The 24,537-nt window shown below is 39.2% G+C and overlaps 1 protein-coding gene across 1 annotated transcript in view; it reads right to left on the bottom strand.

The window, feature by feature from the left end:
• Positions 1-24,537, bottom strand: part of FAM98B (family with sequence similarity 98 member B) — a 43,128-nt gene that overhangs the window by 14,650 nt on the left and 3,941 nt on the right. Inside the window, exons 2-6 of the mRNA XM_066388440.1 lie at positions 17,858-18,003; positions 15,166-15,300; positions 12,879-13,057; positions 5,349-5,429; positions 3,923-4,039 (exon numbers count right to left, since the gene is read on the bottom strand). Coding sequence (XP_066244537.1) covers positions 3,923-4,039; positions 5,349-5,429; positions 12,879-13,057; positions 15,166-15,300; positions 17,858-18,003 — 658 coding nt within the window. The remainder of the gene's footprint in view (positions 1-3,922; positions 4,040-5,348; positions 5,430-12,878; positions 13,058-15,165; positions 15,301-17,857; positions 18,004-24,537) is intronic.

Raw genomic sequence — 24,537 nt, forward strand, 5'->3', positions numbered from 1 at the left:
CTGTAGGAAATAACAATAAAAAAGGTGGGTGATTTTTTTGTTTTGACATTTTTCATTCTCACACAAGAAGATAGTATATCCATAAACCAAGAAAAAAAATAGAAGAAAGAAAAATGCAAGAATCATAAAGAATTTCTGGTAAAAAAATAACAGAAACAAAAATTCAATACCAAGAATATTTCCAAGAAAGTGAATCAAAAAGAGAAAGAAATAGGAGAGAATAAATAAAGCAACTTAAGTAGATCTAAACAGTGTGTCCAATATCTGACTACAAGAGTTTCAGAAATAGAAAACAATAGGGAAGAAATTAATAAAGAACATAAAAGCTAAGAGTCTACAGATTAAAGGTCCACCTAGTGTTCAGCTCAATGAATGAAAAAAGCCCAGAGATATCTGTTGCGAACTTTCAGAACTCTTAAGGACAAAGAAGAGAAAAAGCTTCCAGAGAAAAAAATAAAAAGTCATTCAAAAACACAGGAAATGGCATCATGTTTCCCTTCAATATTCTCAGAGAAAAAATGGTTTCAACCTAGAATTTTATATTTACCCAAGTCATCAAAATGTGGCATATTTAAGAATTCAAGGATTCAGAAAAATCATTCAAATGTACCCTTTGTTAGGAAGATTGTGAATCTACTGTAAGAGTGAGAGAACAAGCAATGAAACAGAAGGCCACCGGATCCAGAAATAGTGGTGTAGGCAAGGACAGTCATGCAAACAGCCTAGATTGTAACAGGATGATATTAAGCTTTTGGGAAGGAAAACATACAGAAAATGGAGTACTCTAATGTCAAACTACCTAATTTAAAAATACATACGGTCTACTGGAAAGTTCTGTCCGTTTCTGGAATAAAACAAAATACAAATTTTTCTTACCATCAATAAACTTTATTAAATAATATAAGTGCCATTATTATTAATGATTTCTTGCCAGCGTGAGGGCAATTTGTATATCCCATTTTTGAAAAATGTTTTATCTTTTGATGCGAAAAATTGAACCAGTGCTTGTTTGATATCTTCATTCATTTTTGAACTTTTTGCCCTTCAAAAAATTTTTTAAGGACAAAAACAAGTGATAGTCGGAGGGTGCTAAGTCCAGGGAATATGGTGGATGCAACAGAATTTCCCAGCCTAGTTCTGCAATTTTTTGACGAGTCCCCAAAGCAGCATGTGGCCTGGCATTATCATGATGAAGTATGATGTTCTTCCTATTGAAAATCGCCAGCCTCTTTTCTTGGACTGCTGTCTTTAAATTATCCAGTTGCTGACAATAATACTTCTCCAAATTGAGCTTTTCATTTGGTTTTAAAAGCTCGTAATGTATTGGTCCTCAAATGTCCCACCATATACACAACATTCTCCTATTCAGAGTCAAATTTGGTTTAGAGGTGGAAGGGCTAGGTTTTCCGGGTTCACAATATGCCCTTTTCCTTACAATGTTTTCATAGGTAATCCACTTTTCACCCCCAGTTATCATCTGGTGCTCGATTTTGTTCTGAGCAAGCAGAGATGTGCATATGACGACTCGATCATCCAAATTCTTCTGACTTAATTCATGTGGCACCCATCTTGAATATTTCCACACCAATCCTACCTTCCGAATATGGTCTGAAATGGTTTGCTGAGCTGAATTAAGCCTTTCTGCGATCTCCAATGTTGTCAGAAAAGGATCTTGCTCCAAATAGTCTTAACAACATTGTCATCAATCAAAGATGGTCGCCCAGAACGTGGCTTATCAGAAAAGTCAAAATCACCTATTTCGAATTTTTCGAACCATCTTCTGCATGTCCTATCAGAAACTGTACCTTCACCAAACACTTTCAATAAATTTCTACATGCTTCTGTAGCACTTCTTCCTTGTTGAAATTCGTAAAAATTACAGTGGCGTAAATGAACTTTATCAGTAGCCATGGGTACACTATCGCTTCACACATAAGACTAATGTGAATCAACTTTGTTTTAGTTAATTTGCTACATCAGTATGTATACATTAAGTGATAAAAATAGAGAGGCACACATGCACCAAATAAACATGTACTTACATGTCGAAACTTGTTGTGATAGAAATGGACAGAACTTTCCGGTAGACCTGATACATATTTTAAAAAAAGAGAAAAAGAAAAAAGCAGCAGCAGCTTATGATGGTGAAATACAATGAAAGAAGACGAGACACCTGGCCCCCAAAGATGCACACATCATAATCCCTGGAACCTGTGAATATGTTACCTTATAGATGCAGATATGATTGTCAGGGTTCTGGAGATGGAAAATTATCCTGGATTACCTGGGTGAACCCAGTGTAATCACAAGGATCCTTATAAAAAAGGCAGGAGTGTCAGACTGGAGTAGGCAAAGTGACAATGAAAGCAGACAGAGAAAGGTCGGAAGATCCTACACTACCGGTTTTGAAGATGGAGGATGAGGTCAAGAGCCAAGGGACCCAGGTGGCATCTGGAAGCCAGGAAATGCAAGGAAACAGCCTCTCCTCTGAAGTGAATGGAAGGAATGCAACCCTACCAATATCTTCATTTTAGGACTTCTGATCTCTAGAACTGTAAGAGAATAAATGTATGTTATATAAGCCCCTAAGTTTGTGGTAGTATGTTTCTGCAACCATAGGAAATCAATACAAAAAACCATATAGAGAGACCACATCAGAGCCAAGAAGACAACCGAAGCACCCAGCAGACAGCAGAACCCAGACATATGAGACAAGCATCTTGGACGTTCCAGCCCAGCCCTGTATCAGCTAAATGAAGCTGCACAAATGGCCAGAGAGGACACAACATGGGGCAGAAGAACTGCTCAGTTAATGCAAAAAGTGTAATAATAGTATCAGAGAGTTAACATGCACCATATTTACCCTGCCACCTGAAACGAACTTTAAAACTGAACAACCCATGTGAACCCATGTGACCAATGACTTTTCAGACACTGAACATCAAGGAGCACAGGACAGCCTGACTAGGCAGTGGTGCAGTGGTTAGAGTGTTAGCCTGGGATGCAGAGGACCCAGGTTCAAAACCCTGAGGTTGCCAGCTTGAGCGTGGGATCATAGGCATGACCCCATGGTTGCTGGCTTGAAGCCTAAAGGTGACTGGCTTGAGCCCAAGGTCACTGACTTGAGCCCAAGGTCATTGGTTGAGCAAAGGGTCACTCACTCTGCTGTAGCCCCTGAGTCAAGGCACATATGAGAAGGCAATCAATGAACTAAGGAGCCACAACAAAGAATTGATGCTCTGATCTCTCTCCTTTTCTGCCTGTCCCTATCTGTGCTGTCTCTTTCACAAAAAGGAGGGGGGCACAGGACAGTGACACCTGAAACGGGAAGCAAATGACTTCCTACAACTGTCCCAGCTTACTGTCTAGAGTTCCCATGCTATGATGCAAGGTAGGGCAGGGAATCCCAGACAAAGAGTGGGTACAGGTTAAAGACCTAAAATGACAGTGGTGGGAAACAGCTCTCCAGAAAGCTATCTGAAGAGATTTTATTTGTGGATGCCTCCACCCTACAACCACCTCTTCACACCATACTCCACAGCCTTAAGATACTCCACAGCTTTAAGAAGACTTGTTCCGGCACCAGTACTACCTGTACCTATTCCTATATCCAGCTTTTTTGACAGGTGCTCACTAAACCTATCTCACTGTCTCATATGATGCCTTCTTTAGGCAGTCCTTGCATAAATCACAACAGCTATGAGTTAAAATCAATATGAAGATTTGGGTAGAAATTAAGATATCTGAAAACAGGGATTTACACAAGGCCAGGATCATTACATAAGACCCGTAGCTGGCCTGGGCATGTGCTTCAGATAGAATGAAAAAGGGCAATGTGGCACAGTTACGTAACAACAGTCGAGACGCTGAAGAGCTGTCACAGAGTACCACCTACAGGACACAAACGGGAAAACAGCCTTACCTTTGCTTTATCAGACCATCCAAAGGACTGCACTGTTACATCCAATCTTTTCATCAACATCCGTCGGCGGCACTCATATTCAGAGGAAAGAGCATCATTGATTCTTTCCAGTTGTTCCTAAAAAATTTGGAAACAAAAATCACAAATTTTAGACTCTTTCATTATGCACAGGAAAGAAATTAGAAAATTGTGGTCAATGTTTCTAATTCAAAAGATACTGTACTTGACCATTTTCTGATTCCGTGAGACTTTACAGTAAATTATTTGAATATATTTGATAGAACATTTATGATATTCAGAAAATACTTAACATACAAATTAACATTTACAATTGGTGAATTTACCTCATCTTCAATCAAATCTGTTAATTTAAGTAAAATATCTACTTGCTAAATAGTGGGGGCCAAGAAGGAAAGAAAATACCAATAACTTCCCATCTTGCTGCTATCCTTTTCCAATCATAACTATGCTAACAAACTGGGCACTATAAAACTCTTGGCCAGGTATTTTTAAAATTAATAATCTGACCTGACCAGGCAGTGGCGCAATGGATACAGCATCGGCCTGGGACACTAAGGACTCGGGCTCAAAACCCCGAGGTTGCCAGCTTGAGCATGGGCTCACCAGCTTGAGCGTGGCATCATAGACATGACCCCATGGTCACTGGCTTGAGCCCAAAGGTCGTTGGCTTAAGCAAGTGGTCACTGGCTCGGCAGGAGCCCCGGTCAAAGCACATATGAGGAAGCAATCAATGAAAAACTAAAAAAGTGTTAACAGCTATGAGTTGATGCTTCTCATCCCTCTCCCTTCCTGTCTGTCTGTCTCTTTCTCTCACGTGCACTAAAAAATAAATTAGTTAAATTAATAATTTTACTGAAGAACTATTTTGAATTATTACTCTAAAATATTAATTAATTTTTTTTTTAAGTGAGAGCAGGCGAAATACAGAGACAGACTCTCGCATGTGCCCCAACCAGGATCTACCCAGCAACCCTTGTCTGGGGCCAATACTCTGCCCATCTGAGGTTGCTCACAACCGAGCTATTTTAAGCACCTGATGCGGAGGCTCCACGGAGCCATCCTCAGCATCCAGGACCATCGTGCTCAAATCAAATCAGTTGACCTATGGCTGTGAGAGGAGAAAAGAGAGAGAGAGAGAGAGAGAGAGAGAAGAGGGAGAGGGGAGAAGCAGATGGTTGCTTTTCTTATATACCCTGACTAGGAATCAAACCCAGGACTCCCACACACCAGGTCAACGCTCTACCACTGAGCCAACCAGCCAGGGCCTCAATTCATTTTAATTCTTCAAAATAATAAATGCATGCTACACATTGTAAGATCTAGGTGTCCATTTATAAAATTAAGTCATTTTCATTAACTGAATTACACCAAACTAATAAAAGATAGTTGGCAAAGAGGGATTTACCATCTGTTCCAGATTTAAATCAGTTTTCAGCAGTGGTTTTCCCACATGATTTTTCTGGACTTTTGAGAGAACATCTTTCACCTAAAAGTAAATATAAAAGATTGTGAAAATTTATATCCCTAATTTAAAATAATCTTATTCTTGCTTAAAATGTTATTTTTAATGCTAGACAATAAGTAAAATGTTTAAGTGAAATAAATATATCTTTATACCTAGGAAAGAATATTACTATAAGGCAGAATATCTTTCCCAAAGAGCATTAGGTATATTAATTCAAGCTATAGTACATCTTCTTTTCCAGAATAAAAAATAATGTACATACACAATTAAAGTAGCTATTAAAAGATTTTGCTATGAGAATTCTACATTTTATGTACAATAATTTTGGAGTTTCTTCTTAAGATGCACTCTTACATCCTGGTAAATTCTCATAAAGGATACTAAAACCTTTGATGAACACATTGAATTTTCTCAATTACGTATTATGTACACATTCCAAATGTAAGGATTCTGGTGTTACTGTTCAGCAAGACAACGTAGGAGAACAAGAGCTCTCAGTTACAGTCATCACATACACATTTCATGATTTTTCCAAAGCTATGATTTAGATTACTTGAAACATTTTTACTTTCATGAACAAAATATACTGCTCACATAAATTAGGGCATATTTTATAGCTTCATATTCAGTTTGAAATATCCCCTAATTTTTGTGAGCAGTATATTAGGCATTCACTTCTGCTTTAGCAATATCAGAGGTCATTCCAGTAACAGTCATTTATCCTGAAGAAAACGGACAAGAAATGACGGTCTGAGTTGAACTCACCTTCCTACCAGGAGAATCCTTTATTAACTAAAGAAATATTTCAAAATAGAATAAAATGTTTACAGTTTCTTAGTTATAGGTAAATAGGAAAAACAATCAGGAGATGTACAGATTTTGGGGGCAATTAAGGTTATTTAATGTTGGAAGGCACTCTTTAAAAAAAGAATAAAAAATTATGAACAAGTCCTGGCCTGGAAGCTCAACTAGCGAGAGCGTCATCCTGATACACCAAGTTTGCAAGTTCAATACCTGGTAAGGGCACACACAAGAATCAACCAATGAATGCATAAATATGTGGAACACAAATTGATGTCTCTCTCTCTTTCTCTATCTCCCTATTCCTCTCTCTCTAAAATCAATAAAGTTTTAAAAATTATTTTTAAGTGAGAAGAGGGAAGATAGTGAGACAGACTCCCACATGTGCCCCAACCTGGATCCACCCAGCAACCCCCACGTGTGGCCAATGCTGGAGTACCGAGCTATTTTTAGTGCCTCAGGCTAACATGCTTGGACCGAATGACTTATCCTCAGTGCCCGGGGCCACACTCAAACCAAGTGAGTCACTGGCTGTGGAAAGGAGAGAGAGAAAGTGGTGGAGAGAAGCAGATGATTGCTTCTCCTGTGTGCCCTGAGAATTGAATCTGGAACATCCATATGCCAGGCCAACTCTCTATCCACTGAACTACCAGCCAAGGCCAAAAAAATTAAAAGTAAGAACATAAAAACAAGCCCTGACCAGTTGGCTCAGTGGTAGAGCATCGGCCCAGTGTGTGGAAGTCCCAGGTTCAATTCCTGGCCAGGGCACACAGAAGAAGTGCCCACCTGCTTCTCCACCCTTCCCCCTCTCTCCTTCCCTCCCACAGCCAAGGCTCCACTGGAGCAAAGTTGGCCCAGGCGCTGACGATGCCTCCATGGCCTCCACCTCAGGCGCTAGAATAGCTCCAGTTGCATCGCAGCAATGGCCCAGATGGGCAGAGCATCGCCCCCTGGTGGGCATGCCAGGTGGATCCCGGTTGGGCGCATGTGGGAGTCTGTCTGACTGCCTCCCTGTTTCTCACTTCAGAAAAATACAAAAAAAAGAAAAAGAAAAAAGGAATATAAAAACAGCTTGAAGACTGGTCCTGATAAAGGGGAGTGATATAAAATGGGCACAAGGTTTCTTTTGAGGGTGATGGAAATGTTCTCAAATTAGATTTTGATGACGGCTATACTCTAAAAACATACTCAATTGACACTTAAGAATTTTATAGCATGTAAATTGTATCTTAAGAAAGCTATTTTTTTTTTAAATTAGCTTATAAAGAACTTGTATAAATGAGAGGTCCCAAAGCTTAAACTTTATTAGCTTCACAGTAACTCTATCCCTACAACAATAATTCAATTAATGATATAATTCTTACATATTATAAAAAATTAACTTATTTTCTTTAAATATACCTTTTCTGTAGATTCCTCAACTATTGTAAATACCACTAGTGTGATTATTTCATATATTATTTAAAAAGTTTTAGTAGCAACTCACTCAAGAGGGATTCTAAATGCATAAATGCATACTTGTAGTTTCTTACAGGTATTCACATTCCCAGGATTTCAATATTAGATAAGCTTTAATAAGTTTGAGATTTACTTGGGATATAGTCAGGGAGTTAAGAGTATAAACTCTGGAGGTTGACTGCATGGGCTCCAATTTCGGGTCTAACATTATGAGTTAGAAACTTGCTTGTCTAATTTATGAAATCTTTTAGTACCTCAATTTCCTAATAATAATAGTACCTACTTTAATAAAGATGACTTAAAAATTCAAGGAGTTGTTACACATAAACATTTAGGATAGTAAGTTCCATATATTTTCTATTAATGTTACTATTTCTCTAGATTCATATTTAAACAGCTTCAAATTAGAAAATAACTTTCCTCCCAATGGTGACAAAGTCTCTTCTGCATACATCACACAGTAAAGAAAAAAAATATGAAAACACTTGCTTTTGATAGGAACTGAATGAAAAAGGAAGTCCTTTTAGGTAAATATTTAGCCACAATGGCCACAGTAACAACTACCTTATAATTAGCCTGCCAGCATTTGAAAACAGACATTATAACCTGTTTTAAGTAGGGAAAAGAGAGATTTGGGGATATTGTTAATACTAACTAAAACCCATAAAGGAAAAAGCCTTTATTCCATGACCAAGCGGTGGCACAGTGGACAGAGTGTCGGTCTGGGACGCTGAGGACCCAGGTTCAAAACCCTGAGATCACTGACTTGAGTGCAGGCTCACCAGCTTGAGCGCAGAGTCACCAGCTTGAGTACAAGGTCACTGGCTTGAGCAAGGGGTCACTGGCTCAGCTGCAGACCCCTGGACAAGGCACATATGAGAGAGCAATCAATGAACAACTAAAGTGCCACAACTATGAGCTGATGCTTCTAATCTCTCTCCCTTCCTGTCTGTCTGTCTGTCCCTCCATATCTCTCTCTCTCTCTCTCTCAAAAAAAAGCCTTTTTGAAAGGAATATATGAAAGCATAATGTGATTTTGAAACAGTTCCAGACATTTTAGCCAACCCCAGGTCACTCTTAATACAGAGGAAAAGAGAAAAAAAACTCGGAAGAGTAACTTGTTAACTCCAGAAAAACGTTTTTGAACTGGGATTCACTAACTTATTCTTTGGTTTGCAAGCTCTACCCTCCCAAACAAAGGTTTTTAATATTGTGTTTTCATCTTAATGATATTAAAATTCTCTCACATTCATTAAGATAAATCTTTTTTATTTTTCAGTTCATAAATTATCAATGCAAAAAAGGTACTTTATTCAAAAATTTAATTTAAAGCAATATGTCTAAAAATGGACTTTTAGTACCTATTCTTGAGAGTCAGAATCTTTTCCTTTAAAATGAAGACTGTACCGTTCCCTTACATGGCTCCTACAAAACCTAGGAATTAGGCCAGAATTCAATAAGAGTAGCATTCTCTCTAATGTATGGCTTGACTAGGAAAAGGATAGTTTAATAATTTTTTAAAAATTCAAAGAGCTTGAGGTGGGTTTTCCGTGATTGTTTTTATTACATCAGGATACTCATTCATTCATTCACTCTACAACACTTACTAAACATTTATCCACCAGACTGTGCTTGTTCACTGCCAAAGACAACCATATTACAATTCTATTACAATATCCATTAAAAAAAAGTTTGCCTGTGACTTTATAAGATAATTCTACTTGTTTCATTATACTGTATTTCAATCTTGTTTAGGAAAGGGATCCTTACATTTGCACTGATGTCTATCACACAAGTTTTATAAAGAATGGGTATTATAACTATAGACCAGGGGTCGGGAACCTTTTTGGCTGAGAGAGCCATGAATACCACATATTTTAAAACATTAATTCCATAAGAGCCATACAATATGTTTAACACTAAATACAAGTAAATGTGTGCATTTTATGTAAGACCAACTCTTTTAAAGTACAATAAGTCTCTGAATTATTTTTAATAACGTTGTTATGCTGTTGCTAACCAATGATGAATAAAGTACTTCTTTAATGCGACTTCTGGTGCTGCATGGTTTTGCTGATGGCTTTGTAGTCTGGTTGATACGTGGTGAGGTTACGCTTCATGCAGGCATTGAGACTTCCATCCGTTAAATGTGATTGTAGGTTGGTCTTAACATTCTTTAGATGTGAAAAAGACTGCTCACATGCATATGTAGAGCCAAACATTGTCAGTACAGCAATACTCACACACTGTAGAGGGTGGTATATGATGGGAAGCGTGTTCCAAGTTTTGACAATCAGCTGGTCCACAGGTTGAGGTTTTTTCATTTTTCCCCACTTGTGTTTGCTTGCCAACTCTTCTTGCTGTCGTGCAAGTCTTTCCAAATCTTTATTCAATGACTTGAACTTATTCACCCACATGTCTGAGGCCTTCAGGTCAGCAGCTGGTAGCTCAAAATCTCTGACGGAGACACCGGGGATGTAACTCAGGTCGGCGCTGTCCACTGCACACTCGTGTGGGTGGGTGATGAACTTAAAAAGACAAGTGCGCTCACAAAATTCTCCAAAGCGCGCTCTGAATGACTGCAGGAGATTTGATGTGAAGCCTGCTAGCTGCTGAGATCAGATGTTGAGCAGGGTCACTTGCTGTGAATACATCTTTAAACTGTCCCAGTTTTTCAAAGTGTAGTAAACGACCTGTTTCAATGTCTGCAATGAAGAGTTCCAGCTTGTTTTCAAATGCAAACACTGCTTGTTGAAGGGATAAGACTGTATTTCCAATGCCTTGCATTTTCACATTGAGCTGGTTCAGATGTTCAGTCATGTCCACGAGATAATAGAACTTCAGGAGCCACTCAGTGTTAGGTAACTCAGGATGCTTGACAGTTTTGATTTCAAGAAAAGTCCAGATTTCGCTCAGACAAGCCGCAACCTCTTGACAACCAACACACATTGCTGTGCAGAAGCAGACCAGGATATTATTCCCAACTTCATCCAGCAGTGTTCTAAACTGGCGATCATTTAAAGCTCCGGCAAAAATAAAGTTGACCACCCGAATGACCAGCGACATTTCCTCACCAAGCTGCTCACCAGACATCTGAGCACAAAGCGCCTCCTGATGTAGGATGCAGTGAAAACTTAGGATGGGTCTCTTTTCATGTTCACAAAGAAGCGCTAGGAATCCTGTTTTTCCCCACCATGCACAAAGCACCATCAGTACACACCGAAATAAGTTTATCTATCGGTAGATTTTTTTCTTTAGCGAACTCAGTGAAAGACTTGAATAAATCTTCCCCTCTTGTTGTCTCTTTCATAGGCAAAACAGCAAGACTTTCCTCACGTAGTGTGTCACCAACAACATACCTTGCAACCACGCTGAACTGGGATAAATAGCTTATGTCTGTTGACTCATTCAAAGCCAGAGAAAAGAATGGTGCTGATATATGTCCTCACTTGTGTTGCCTCAATTTGATTTGTCATCATGATGGTACGATCGTGAATAGTTCTTGCTGACAGAGGCATGTCTTTTATTTGTTTGATTATCTTGTCTTTATCCGAAAAGTCGTCAAAAAGTTCGTTGGCAACATCAAGCATGAATGTTTTGGCATACTCCCCATCTGTGAATGGCTTTCCGTTTCTCACAATTGCTAAAGCACCAGCAAAGCTAACCGAATTCCAGTCACCTTGTTGGGTCCAAACACGGAGTTGCTGTTGACTAGCTTGCACTCTGCACAGTAGCTCTTGACATGCTTTCTTCCTGCTGTCCCCCGCTGGATATTTTGATGCAAATGTAGTATGGCATGTCTAAGTGCCACTTTATATTTGACCATTTCATCGATGCAATTTTATCATTGCATATTAGACACACTGCAGAACCTGCTCACTCCACAAAGGCGAATTCCTCTGTCCATTCCTGCTGAAAAGTACGATACTTATCTTTTTTTCTTTTAGCTATCTTCTTCGTCAAAAGGGTTTCTGCAATTAGCTAGCTGACTGCTTGATTAAATGGAGGGAAGTTTACTTCCTGACCTCACAACGACCCATGTACATTAAGCATTATCCGATAAAAATGTGGTGTTGTCCCAGAAGACATTTGTGATTGGTTCCAGCCACACGCAACCATGAACATGAGCGGTAGGAAATGAATGGATTGTAATACATGAGAATGTTTTATATTTTTAACGTTATTATTATTTTTTTTTTTTGTATTTTTCTGAAGCTGGAAACGGGGAGAGACAGTCAGACAGACTCCCACATGTGCCCGACGGGGATCCACCCGGCACGCCCACCAGGGGGCGACGCTCTGCCCACCAGGGGGCGATGTTCTGCCCCTCCGGGGCGTCGCTCTGCCATGACCAGAGCCACTCTAGCACCTGGGGCAGAGGCCAAGGAGCCATCCCCAGCGCCCGGGCCATCTTTGCTCCAACGGAGCCTTGGCTGCGGGAGGGGAAGAGAGAGACAGAGAGGAAGGAGGGGGTGGGGGTGGAGAAGCAAATGGGCACTTCTCCTATGTGCCCTGGCCGGGAATTGAACCCGGGTCCCCCGCACACCAGGCCGACGCTCTACCGCTGAGCCAACCGGCCAGGGCCATAACGTTATTTTTTTTTATTAAAGATTTGTCTGCAAGCCAGATGCAGCCATCAAAAGAGCCACATCTGGGTCGCAAGCCATAGGTTCCCGACACCTGCTATAGACAGATTAGGTCATGTGCATATTAACTCCAAAACCAAAGTTTAGTTTTCATGAAGATAAACTTCTCTTGAAATGAAATATATTTCTCATATATACTTAAAAGAAATATATTCTTTTTTTTTTTTACAGAGACAGAGAGAATCAGAGAGAGGGTTAGATATGGACAGACAGGAACGGAGAGAGATGAGAAGCATCAATCATCAGTTTTTCGTTGCGACACTTTAGTTGTTCATTGATTTCTTTCTCATATGTGCCTTGACCATGGGCCTACAGCAGACCGAGTAACCCCTTGCTCGAGCCAGCGACCTTGGGTCCAAACTGGTGAGCTTTGCTCAAACCAGATGAGTCCGCGCTCTAGCTGGCGATCTTGGGGTCTCGAACCTGGGTCTTCCACATCACAGTCCGTCGCTCTATCCACTGTGCCACTGCCTGGTCAGGCGAAATATTTTCATTTTTAATACAACATTTACATGTTAACACTTAGTTGAAGTTTGAAGAAAGAAAAACAATACAAATACAATACCTTTGACTCCACGTCGTTTAACATAAGTGGAAGATCAGAAGTTCTTGCCTTGGGAACACCAAGAGTATCACAGATAGCTTGAACTTCCTGATAAATTTCACTATTTTTATCTAATTGAGAATTTTTACGTTTCTTGTTCTGTAATATCTGTAAGGCTTGAAGCTCTGTACTCAGAAATACTATAAAAAAGGGAAAACAAATAATGTTAAAATGTACATAAACTCCACTTCTGGAATTGAAATCAGGATCTCAAATAGATCTGCACTACAATGTTCATTGTCATATTGTTCACAATAACCAGGATATAGAAACAACCTAAGTATTCTCCAACAGATAAATGGATAAAGAAAATATGGTATATACATACAATGAAATACAATGTGTCTGTAAAGTCATGGTGCACTTTTGACCGGTCACAGGAAAGCAACAAAAGATAATAGAAATGTGAAATCTGCACCAAATAAAAGGAAAACACTCCCAGTTTCATACCTATTCAGTGCAGTTCGATGTGGGCTCACGCACAGAATTTTTAGGGCTCCTTAGGTAGCTATCCTGTATAGCAGCGGTTCTCAACCTGTGGGTCGCGACCCCGGCGGGGGTCGAACGACCAAAACACAGGGGTCACCTAAAGCCATCGGAAACACATATTTTATTTAAAAATGTATTGTATGATAAATATGTATTTTCCGATGGCTTTTTATTTTATTTTAAATGTATAATAAATATGTATTTTCCGGTGGCTTTTTATTTTATTTAAAAATGTATTGTATAATAAATATGTATTTTCCGATGGCTTTAGGCGACCCCTGTGTTTTGGTCGTTCGACCCCGCCGGGGTCGCGACCCACAGGTTGAGAACCGCTGCTCTAGGCCTTGCTTCTTATCTTCCTTTCTGTCCCAATACAGTGGTCCCTCGTCTATCGCGGAGGTTAGGTTCCAGAACCCCCTGCGATAGGTGAAAATCCATGAAGTAGCGACCTTATATATATTTATTTTATTATTTATATATATTTTAAAGCTTTATAAACCCTCTTCACACTCTTACAAACCTTTCCCCCACTGCTATTAACCTTTCCCACACTTATTTTGCTTATTTTACTGCAGAAATAATTAAAATAATAAATATATAAAAATAGCTATATGCCGCAAAATCCTGCAATATAGCAAAAAATCCGCGATACAAAATTAGATATATACAATTTTAAAATCCACAATACAGTGAGACCGCAAAAAGTAAAGTGTGTAATGGCAAGGGACGGCTGTATATCTAAGGGTTACTATACCCTCCTCATTAATAACAATGTTTCATTAAATCAGTGACTCACACTGAATGGAAAGACAATGGGGAAATAGTTATAATAAATGAGGTCGGAGCATAGTACTTATTTTTATCCCCCAACACTCTCAAAGTAATTCAAATGTCAGCATTTCTATCATTATCACTAGTTAAATACATACACCTAATTTCTGCTCTAGTGCAACAAACACTGCTAACACTAGGGCCTAGAAGGAATATATTACATGGATCTTTTTATAAATGATACAACAAAAAATAATAGAAATCTTCAATAACAGATGTTAGAAAAATTCTTTCAAATGGTCATTATTTACAGAACTTTCAAAAGAGAATGAAACTTACTGAAGTAAAACAATTTTTTGAAGGGACACAATATAAAAAAATGGGTATTTATGGTAATAGTTTGGACATAGGGCAATTTTACACCAACTTAACTCCTGCTAAAAATAGGCCATAGGCCACACTCACTAACCACACTCACTCTACTGGCCCAAAGGTGTATTTTTTTTTAACTGATATATCCCCAATGTTCTGTTTAGTTTCTGGCACAATTATAAGTGATCAATACGTAACTTTGAACCCATTATCATTCAGTGCCTATCACTAAAACGAAATCTAATAATCTGTTTAGTAGCCCAGTTTCAGAGAATTTTAAAATTAAATAAGACTGCAGAGATCACCAACTTCACCAATCTAGTTATAAATGCTGAGAGATAAATTAGGTGAAGAAAAAATTACTAAAATACTATATAAATCACAAACACAGGGAATTCTATATTGGCCAAATAAATCATAAGTTTTAGAAATCTTAAAGTACATTAGTAAAATTTATACTACATTCATATCAATATCTGAGTCAACTTCACATTTTAAGTTAAATATTAAAACCTATTAAATACAGAAGATATGTAATGAAATTTCATAACTTTTGATTTGAAAATAACAGAACTCAGACCAAACATATGTATTTAAATGCTGAAAAGTAACTTACATAGAAGTTTCAAGCAGTCCTCCTTCTTTTTTAAACGGTCTTTAACATCTCCTGATACAAGGACGGAATATGGACACGCCATTTCTTTTAAAAAACCACTTATCTCAAGCTGGAAGCTTTCTAGATCATCTCTCCCTTTAAAAAAGAAAATCATAAAACATTCACTGAATATTTACCATATATTCTCATACTATAAAATCTACCACTAGTTCATTTCAATTTTATATTCAATTCTAAATTTTCTCTTTGCTATTAAATCCTTAAATGTGTAGGTAAAGCTAACCAAACAATTTCTACATTTGGAAAGTAACATTTAAATTCAGAAACAAATATCAATTTAAGAATATAAATATGAAATCATGAGAGTATAAATATTTTTATATTTAAATCTGATTATTTTCCAATCTACATTCCATAAAAGCAGATAAATGGAAATATTTTGTCTTAGTAACTAAAATATTAAAAGCATTATGGCTATAATTATTAACTGATGTCAGAGTAAATGATCCATTTCTACTGTATTTTTATGGGTTCAGAAAACAAATGCAATCATCTAACTAAGCCTCAATGATTCTCTTTCATAATCTATACTATATGTAAGCCTGTGTCATGTCATATGTTTTGAATTTAGTTCTTTCATAATTTATAATATATGTTAGCCTGTGTCATATGTTTTGAATTTAGTTTATTTTACTTTGCTTCAAGTGAATTCTATTAAGTTGGACAAAGAAAAAAGCAATTTAAAAGGAATAGCTTCGACCAGGCAGTGGCTCAGTGGATAGAGCATCGGACCGGGACACAGAGGACCCGGGTTCGAAAACCAAGGTTACTGCTTGAGTGCAGGCTCACCAGCTTGAGCACAAGGCCGCTGGCTTGAGTGTGGGATCACAGACATGACTCTGTGGTTGCTGATTTGAGCCCAAAAGTCTCTGACTTTAAGCCCAAGGTCACTGGCTTGAGCAAGGGGTCACTTGCTCTATTGTAGCCGCCTAGTCAAGGCATATATGAGAAAGCAATCAATGAACAACTAAGGTGACACAACAAAAACCTGATGCTTCTCATCTCTCTCCCTTCCTGTCTGTCCCTATCTGTCCCTCTCTCTGTCTCTCTGTCTCTGTCACAAAAAAAGTAATAGCCTCAAAAGGAAAGACAGCCCTAGCCGGATGGCTCAGCAGTAGAGCATCGGCCCGGTGTGTGGGAGTCCCCAGTTTGATTCCCAGCCAGGGCACACAGGAGAAGCGCCCATCTGCTTTTCCACTCCTCCCCCTCTCCTTTCTCTCTGTCCCTTCCCTTCCCACAGCCAAGCCTCCACTGGAGCAAAAGTTGGCCCAGGTGCTAAAGATGGCTCTATGGTCTCTGCCTCAGGCACTAGAATGGCTCCGGTTGCAACAGAACAATGCCCCAGATGGGCAGAGCATCGCCCTCTAGTGGGCTTGCTGGGTGGATCCGGTAGGTCGGGCGCATGCAGGAGTCTGTCTCTCTGCCTCACTACTTCTCACTTCAGAAAAATACAAAAAAAAAAAAAAAAGAAAGAAAGAAAGCCTACTTTGTGCCCTAGGCAAATGCTCAATAATTTTTTATTTTTTATTTTATTACATTATCTAAAATTCTATCAATAAAAGGCACACCATTACTCTAATTACCAAGATAATAATGAATTAAACTTTATAACTAGTACAGGAATTTTTTATAAAAGCATCTCTATGTGAATCCATATCCTGTGTTACAGGCTTGATAATATAACTTAAATTAGAGATTACATGTACTTTCAAAACAAAACAAGAAGAATGTTAATTCAAAATAAGCAATACTTAAAAATTAAACTTTTTAAATAACCAAATACAGATTCTACTTTTCCTACAAAATATGAAGGTTAAGATAGTATATAAACAGTAACTGTTAGCCCTGGCCAGCTGTCTCAGTGGTTAAGCATCAGCCCAGCGTGTGGAAGTCCCGGGTTTAATTCCCAGCCAGGGCACACAGGAGAAGCACCCATCTGCTTCTCCACCTTTCTCTCTCTCCTTTCTTTCTATCTCTCTCTTCCCCTCCCGCAGCAAGGCTCCACTGGAGCAGTTGGCCCGGGCACTGAAGATGTCTCCATGGCCTCTGCCTCAGGCACTAGAGTGGCTCTGGTTGCAACGGAGCAACAGCCCAGATGGGCTCGCCAAGTGGATCCCGGTAGGGTGCATGCGGGAGTCTGCCTCTCTACCTCCCTGCTTCTCACATCAGAAAAATACAAACAACAACAAAAAAAAGAAAAAAGAAAAACACCACAGTAATTGTTTATAATCCTATACAAATTTAAGAACAAATTTTGGATAAATTATTGATAGTATGACATTTAATCCAAAGATATTTAATATAACATACTGCAGTTCTTTATATTAATGATTTTTCCTTGTACAGTGGACACAATGTACATAAAACTATAAATCGTAACCAGGGGTCCCCAAACTTTTTACACAGAGGGCCAGTTCACTGTCCCTCAGACCGTTGGAGGGCCACCACATACAGTGCTCCTCTCACTGACCACCAATGAAAGAGGTGGCCCTTCCGGAAGTGCGGTGGGCGGCCGGATAAATGGCCTCAGGGGGCTGCATGTGGCCCGCGGGCCGTAGTTTGGGGACGCCTGTTAAGCTATCATTTCATTTTACAATTAAACAAAAAAGTGAATAAAACACAATGGAAATACCAGCTGAAGTGATACTTTCTTCCAAGTTGCACAATGATTTTATTTGAGAGCCTAACCAAACACAGAGCTCTGAAAACTCAGGTGAAGACAGTCCGTCCTCAGCTGCTTTGGTAAGGGCTTGCTCTTCTAACAGTGGTCCCTTATACCTAGAAAGGAAGAGAGAAAAGATTTAAAAACCAAACCAAACCCTCTCACTTTATCACAGCTTGATGCCTGTTTTTGTAGTTTTACTGGAGCACAGCTGATAAACATATCCATTTACAGACTGTCTCTGGCTGCTTTCACACTGCAATGGTAGAAAGACAATGACAGAAATAAAATGACCAGCAAAGCCTAAAATTTTTACTATCTGGTCTGTTATAGAAATGGTTTCCTGATTTTTGCTTTATATAATTAACATTTGGCTTTTTCCTTTAACGTTTTTTAGTAAAATTATCAACCAATTTGAAAAGAAGTATTATATATAACATAAAGTCATATATAGCTAAGTCTAATAACTACACTCATTACAAGAATAAGAAAAAAAGGAAGTAGTTAATAAACAGATGCAAATTTTAAATGTAAAAAAATTAAAGCTGGCCCTGACCAGTTGGCTCAGTGGTAGAGCATCATCAACCCGGCATGTGGATGTCTTGGGTTCAATTTCCGGTCAGGGCACACAGTAAAAGTGACCATCTGCCTCTTCCCCCTTCTCTCACTCTCACTCTCTCTCTCTCTCTTACCCTCCCACAGCCATGACTCAATTGATTAGAGTGTGCTGGCCCTGGGCACTGAGGATGCCCCTGTGTAGCCTCCACCTCAAGCACTAAAAATAGCTCAGTTGCAAGCACCAGCCCCAGACGTGGGTTGCCAGGTGGATCCCAGTCAGGGCACATGTTAGAGTGTCTATCTCCCCTCCTCTCACTTAAGTTAAAAAATAAGTAAATAAAACTGAAAAAGACCTATGAGATCATTTTTACCCAAACCATTTATTTTATAATTTTATACTTTCAAACACTGCTACAAGGTATATTTGAATAGAACCCTAAATAATTGATTTAGATACCAGTTTTCTACTTTTATTGCTCTTTCTACAACTAAGCTTTTTTCATATTATAAACTTACAGATTTTAATATAGTTGATGAGTTTTAATCCACTGCAATTATTATTATTCTTTTCAAATAGTCCTATCTCTGGTCAGTGGGAGGCCATTCCTGTTTGACTTATCCCTTTGACTTATCCTTTGAATACTTTCCTTGATTTCTCTGACAAGATGTTTCTATCCTACACCTGTAATTGGCCATTTCTCCAAGAAACCCTGATTCCTTTTAATAGTTTTTAGAGTACACAATCTAGCACTGAATATTAGTCATTGTATCTGTACCTTTTTAAGAGAAATTACATCAAGAGTTCACACTGCTATTTCCAATTCAAACTCAGAGTTGGGATTTTTTACTTATGGTACTTTGTTTTATATTTCTATTTATTATCTCTAAAATTGTTTTTTATCTATTTTTAATAAAAAATCTTGTTTCTAGTGACATTTACATAACCCCAGTAAAAATTAATATAAAATAAATTTAAAAATATATAAATTACCTATAATTTTAGAGTAGGATAATAAGCATTATTACTAACAATAAAATCACTGAAAACAATTTATGTTTTTATCTTTAGAATATATTCCAGTAAGGATCTAATTTGAAGAAATTCCATTCCATGTGATTAAACCACCTTCTTAATAATACTGACAAACCTTTGTTTGATTTTTCTTTTAATTTTTAGGAATGTCTCTCTTTTTTGTTGTTCTGATTTCATTTTTAATTCTGCTTTATAATTATGCAAACATTTACATGGTTTCAGTCTAATTTACAAAACAAGGTATTTTCAGACAAATCTAGTTTACAATCTCAATCTTGTTCCCTCTATTCTATTCCCCCCTCCCCCAGGTAACCATATTTATTAGTTTTGGGTTGTCATTCCATGATGTTTTTAAGTACAAACATACATATATATACTTTTCCTGTTTTAGCTAAAAGGTAGCCTACTATATACTGTTTTAGTCCCACATACACACACACACACACACACACACACACACACACACACACACACACACACATATTTACATATACTAGAGATCAGTAGAATTACTACTTAGCCATGTCTATTGTATTACACATATGGAGGGCCAGTAGTTTTATTGCTACCTTTACCCAGTGGCCAGATAAGTTTCTATTGAATGAGTACAAAAAACGTTTCACATAAATGTTAAAGGCATGTTGTTGTTTTTTGGGGTTTTTTTTTGTATTTTTCTGAAGCTGGAAACGGGGAGAGACAGTCAGACAGACTCCCGCATGCGCCCAACTGGGATCCATCCGGCACGCCCACCAGGGGCGGGACGCTCTGCCCACCAGGGGGCGATGCTCTGCCCCTCCGGGGCGTCGCTCTGCCATGACCAGAGCCACTCTAGCGCCTGGGGCAGAGGCCAAGGAGCCATCCCCAGCGCCCAGGCCATCTTTGCTCCAATGGAGCCTTGGCTGCGGGAGGGGAAGAGACAGAGAGGAAGGGGGGGGGGGGGGTAGAGAAGTAAATGGGCACTTCTCCTATGTGCCCTGGCCAGGAATCGAACCCGGTTCCCCCTCACGCCAGGCTGACGCTCTACCGCTGAGCCAACCGGCCAGGGCCAAAGGCATGTTTTAAAATTAAATACCCATTGCATTCTGAAGTTACACTGTTTCTCTCTAAATGACAACAATGAAAAGCCGAGAATTCTCATGACTGGCCACAAACCTTAGAACAGAAAACACGAGAATTCTCATGATCCGTCCACAATGTGTACTTCATTGTCTGGATGTACCATATTGTATTCACTATGCCCCCACTGTGGGACATTTGGGTTAGTACAGTGTTTTGTAATTATAAAAAATTGAGATTTTTGTCAGTATATATCTAGAGGTGGGATTGTTAAGTGAAAGAATACATGGATATGTAACTTTGCTAGACACTATTATATTCTCCTCCACAGGCGATGTACTATCAGATATAAGAGTACTCATTCTCCATAACTCACCAAAGTTGTCAAACATTTGGATTTTTGACCATCTGGTATCTCAGTCAAGTTTTAATTTACACTTCTCTTATGAGCAAGACTGTACCTATTTTCACATGTTTACAAGTCATTTACATTTCTTTTTCTCTGAATTCTTTGGTCATATCTCATGAAGGATATTTTCAAATCCCTATTTTGCAGGTAAGAAATGAAGGGTTAATGAGGTTAGGATATATGGTTTTTTGTTTGTTTATTTATTTGTTTGTGGAGTTTTTTTGTATTTTTTCTGAAGTTGGAAATGGGGAGGCAGTCAGACAGACTCCTGCATGCACCCGACCGGAATCCACCTGGCATGCCCACCAGGGGGCGATGCTCTGCCCATCTGGGGCGCCGCTCTGCTGCAACCAGAGCCATTCCAGTGCCTGAGGCAGAGGTCACAGAGCCATCCTCAGTAACCAGGCCAACTTTGCTCCAATGGAGCCTTGGCTGTGGGAGAGGAAGAGAGAGACAGATAGGAAGGAGAGGGGGAGGGGTGGAGAACCAGATGGGCGCTTCTCCTGTGTGCCCTGGCTGGGAATCGAACCCAGAACTCCCACATGCCAGGCCGACGCTCCACCACTGAGCCAACCGGCCAGGGCCTAGGATACATGCTTTAGTAGTAGGCCAGGCACAGTGCTAGTCATATATACATTTATTTATATTTATAAATATACTTATTTACAATTCATTTAATCTTTACAGCAACACTTTGAAGTTAGTATTATCCTAATTCTGGATCAGAAAATAACTAAAGGATGACATGTTGATTTAAGCCCAGATTTGATCCCAAATGCCCCATGTGAACTGTTAAAACTTCTGTCTACACAAATTAGGAAACCAAGGAAATAACCTGGCCAGGCTACGCAGCTCGGTCAAGGCAGAGCTGGGACTATACCAATGTATTTTCTCCTCGGCCGAGACCGGCTTCTCTGTGCAGTTACCTCTGCTCCATGTCTTACAGTGCCTCTCATTAGGATTTAACATAAACATCTTATTTCCTCTACTTGCTTGTAGTTCTGCAATAATCATAAACACTTGAATACATTTATCTAATTTATATAGTTGGTGATAAGTTATTTTCACTCAAATGCCAACCATAATTTGACAAAATTGATTAAATCAACAGAAATAAGGAGTTTAGAGGAAGAAAAGCCCCAAATCCTCAATGCCTCAGTTCACCAAATTAGATAAAAATAAAATAAAATAATTAATACATTCAACAAACCTAACATCTGATAGCAATCACAATCATAATACAACTAAAACTAATAAACTGCTTTTATGGTAGGCAATGCTATGTACTTTATACATATTATCTCATTTAATTGCCATAATGTCCTAAAGGTATTATTATTATGCTCTTAGTTTGTTCTGTATATTCTTATTTAATTAGGAACTTGCTACTCCTGTTCCAAACACTGAAGATACCTCCCCAAGGCCCAGAGTCCCTCAGGAGTCCTGTGTACACTAGGACCATAGCTGCTGATCTGACATTTCAAACTGGGTGATCCAACCTGCAGTCTGTAGGGCCACAAAACAGACTCTACAAAACAAATCTCTACAAAAATACAGCCAGGGCCTAACTCACTTTATTTTCTATTTTTATTACCCAACATATAAAATATGAGACTCTTCCCCTGTCATTTGCCCATCCTTTTGGCTTGCCTCTGATCCAGCTTTCCACTTCTCCTGCTTCCCAAATTCTTCCACTATGTTCTAACCATAAACAATAAGTCTCCTATGTTGTCAATCTCTTCTCAGAAAGGTTATCCCTACCACCTCTAGCTTTGGCTCCATCAAATGGTAGGGTCTGTCCTCTTTGCTTCCAGTATAGCATCCAAATCATTGTTCCCAAACTTCCTTACAAATATCTCCTTTCCAGACTCAAGCAAGTCAGATTTGCCAACCTTTCTCTTGTGATTTTCATCTACCAGTTTCTTGGATACTTCACAACATTCCTTCTGCTCAATTTCTTTAAAGTCCGTATGTATACCCTATCCAGTACCCTGAGCGCTAAACTCCCTAACTTCCTCTTTTCCAACCTCTACCACTACATGTCAGTGAGCCACCCCCTAGACCCTTCTATCACCCGAAACTACTCCACCTTGGAAATCATTAATTCAAATATGTCTTTCCCCAACCACAACATACTATCTATCCCTTTCAGCTTGCTCTTTTGATCATTCACCTAAAACTATTCTTTCTTTTTTTCTTTAAGATTTTATTTATTGATCTTAGAGCAGGTGTCGGGAACCTATGGCTCGCGAGCCAGGTGTGGCTCTTTTGATGTCTGCATCTGGCTCGCAGACAAATCTTTAATAATAATAAAAAAAAATAACGTTAAAAATATAAAACATTCTTATGTATTACAATCCATTCATTTCCTACCGCTCATGTTCATGGTTGCGGGTGGCTGGAGCCAATCACAGCTGTCCTCCGGGACAACACCAAATTTTTATTGGATAATGCATAACATACACGGGTCGTTGTATGGCTCACACAGAATTACATTTTAAAATATGTGGCATTCATGGCTCTCTCAGTCAAAAGGGTTCCAGACCCGTTTTAGAGAGAGGAGAGAAAGGGAGGAAGGGAGGAGCAGGAAGCATCAACTCATAGTAGTTGCTTCGCGTATGTGCCCTGATCAGGCAAGTCCAGGGTTTCAAATCAGCGACCTCAGCATTCCAGTTGACACTTTATCCCCCGAGGCACCAAAGGTCAGGCTACAACTATTCATTAATATCATCTCTACCTCCATCCCATTGGTCCCTCCATATTCTCTGCATATAACTGCTCCCTGCTGTCTTCACCTTCTTCCCTATTCAATTTAGATTCCAAGGTATATCATTTGTTTGGTGCTAAAGTATCCACTGCAGAAATGAATACTTGACACCGTCATCTCCTTCTACTCTATGTATATCAATCAATCACTAAGTCCTGTAACGCACTTCTTTCCATATCCACTGCCATTACACATCCTTCGTTTCTTGCTTAGCCTAACTAAATTCTCCAACACACTCTCCATCTTGCTTAGAGGTAACTTTTCAAACTAGACATCTAATCACTCCCTTTTTATTTAAAAACCTTCAATCATGTGCCACTGCTGTATAACAAAGATCAACATTTACAACACAGCCTAAAAAGTGCTGCATATCCTGGTCTTCACATAACTTTCCAACCCAGTCTTTCACCATCCTGGCCTTTGCTCTCTGCCCTCCAACCATTTAGACTCCTTCCAGTTCTAGTGCAGCATGCTCCTTTCTACTTCAAGCTCTTTTATTCTTTGTTCTCATTGTAAAGACACCGTTGTCCTCCTTTGACACTAACCTCCCAGTTAACTCCTATTCACCTCTCCTATTTCAACTCAAATGCCACTTCCTCAGAAATCTATCAGCCTGACCAGGCAGTGGTGCAGTGGATAGAGCATCAGACTGGGACACGGAGGACCCAGGTTCAAAACCCTGAGGTCGCCAGCTTGAGTGCGGGCTCACCAGCTTGAGTGCGGGGTTGCAGGCTTGAGCATGGGATCATAGACATGACAGCATGGTTGCTGGCTTGAGCCCAAAGGTCCCTGGCTTGAAGCCCAAGGTCGCTGGCTTGAAGCCCAAG

The sequence above is a fragment of the Saccopteryx leptura genome, chromosome 6 (genome assembly GCF_036850995.1).
Source record: "Saccopteryx leptura isolate mSacLep1 chromosome 6, mSacLep1_pri_phased_curated, whole genome shotgun sequence".
Taxonomy (NCBI): domain Eukaryota; kingdom Metazoa; phylum Chordata; class Mammalia; order Chiroptera; family Emballonuridae; genus Saccopteryx; species Saccopteryx leptura.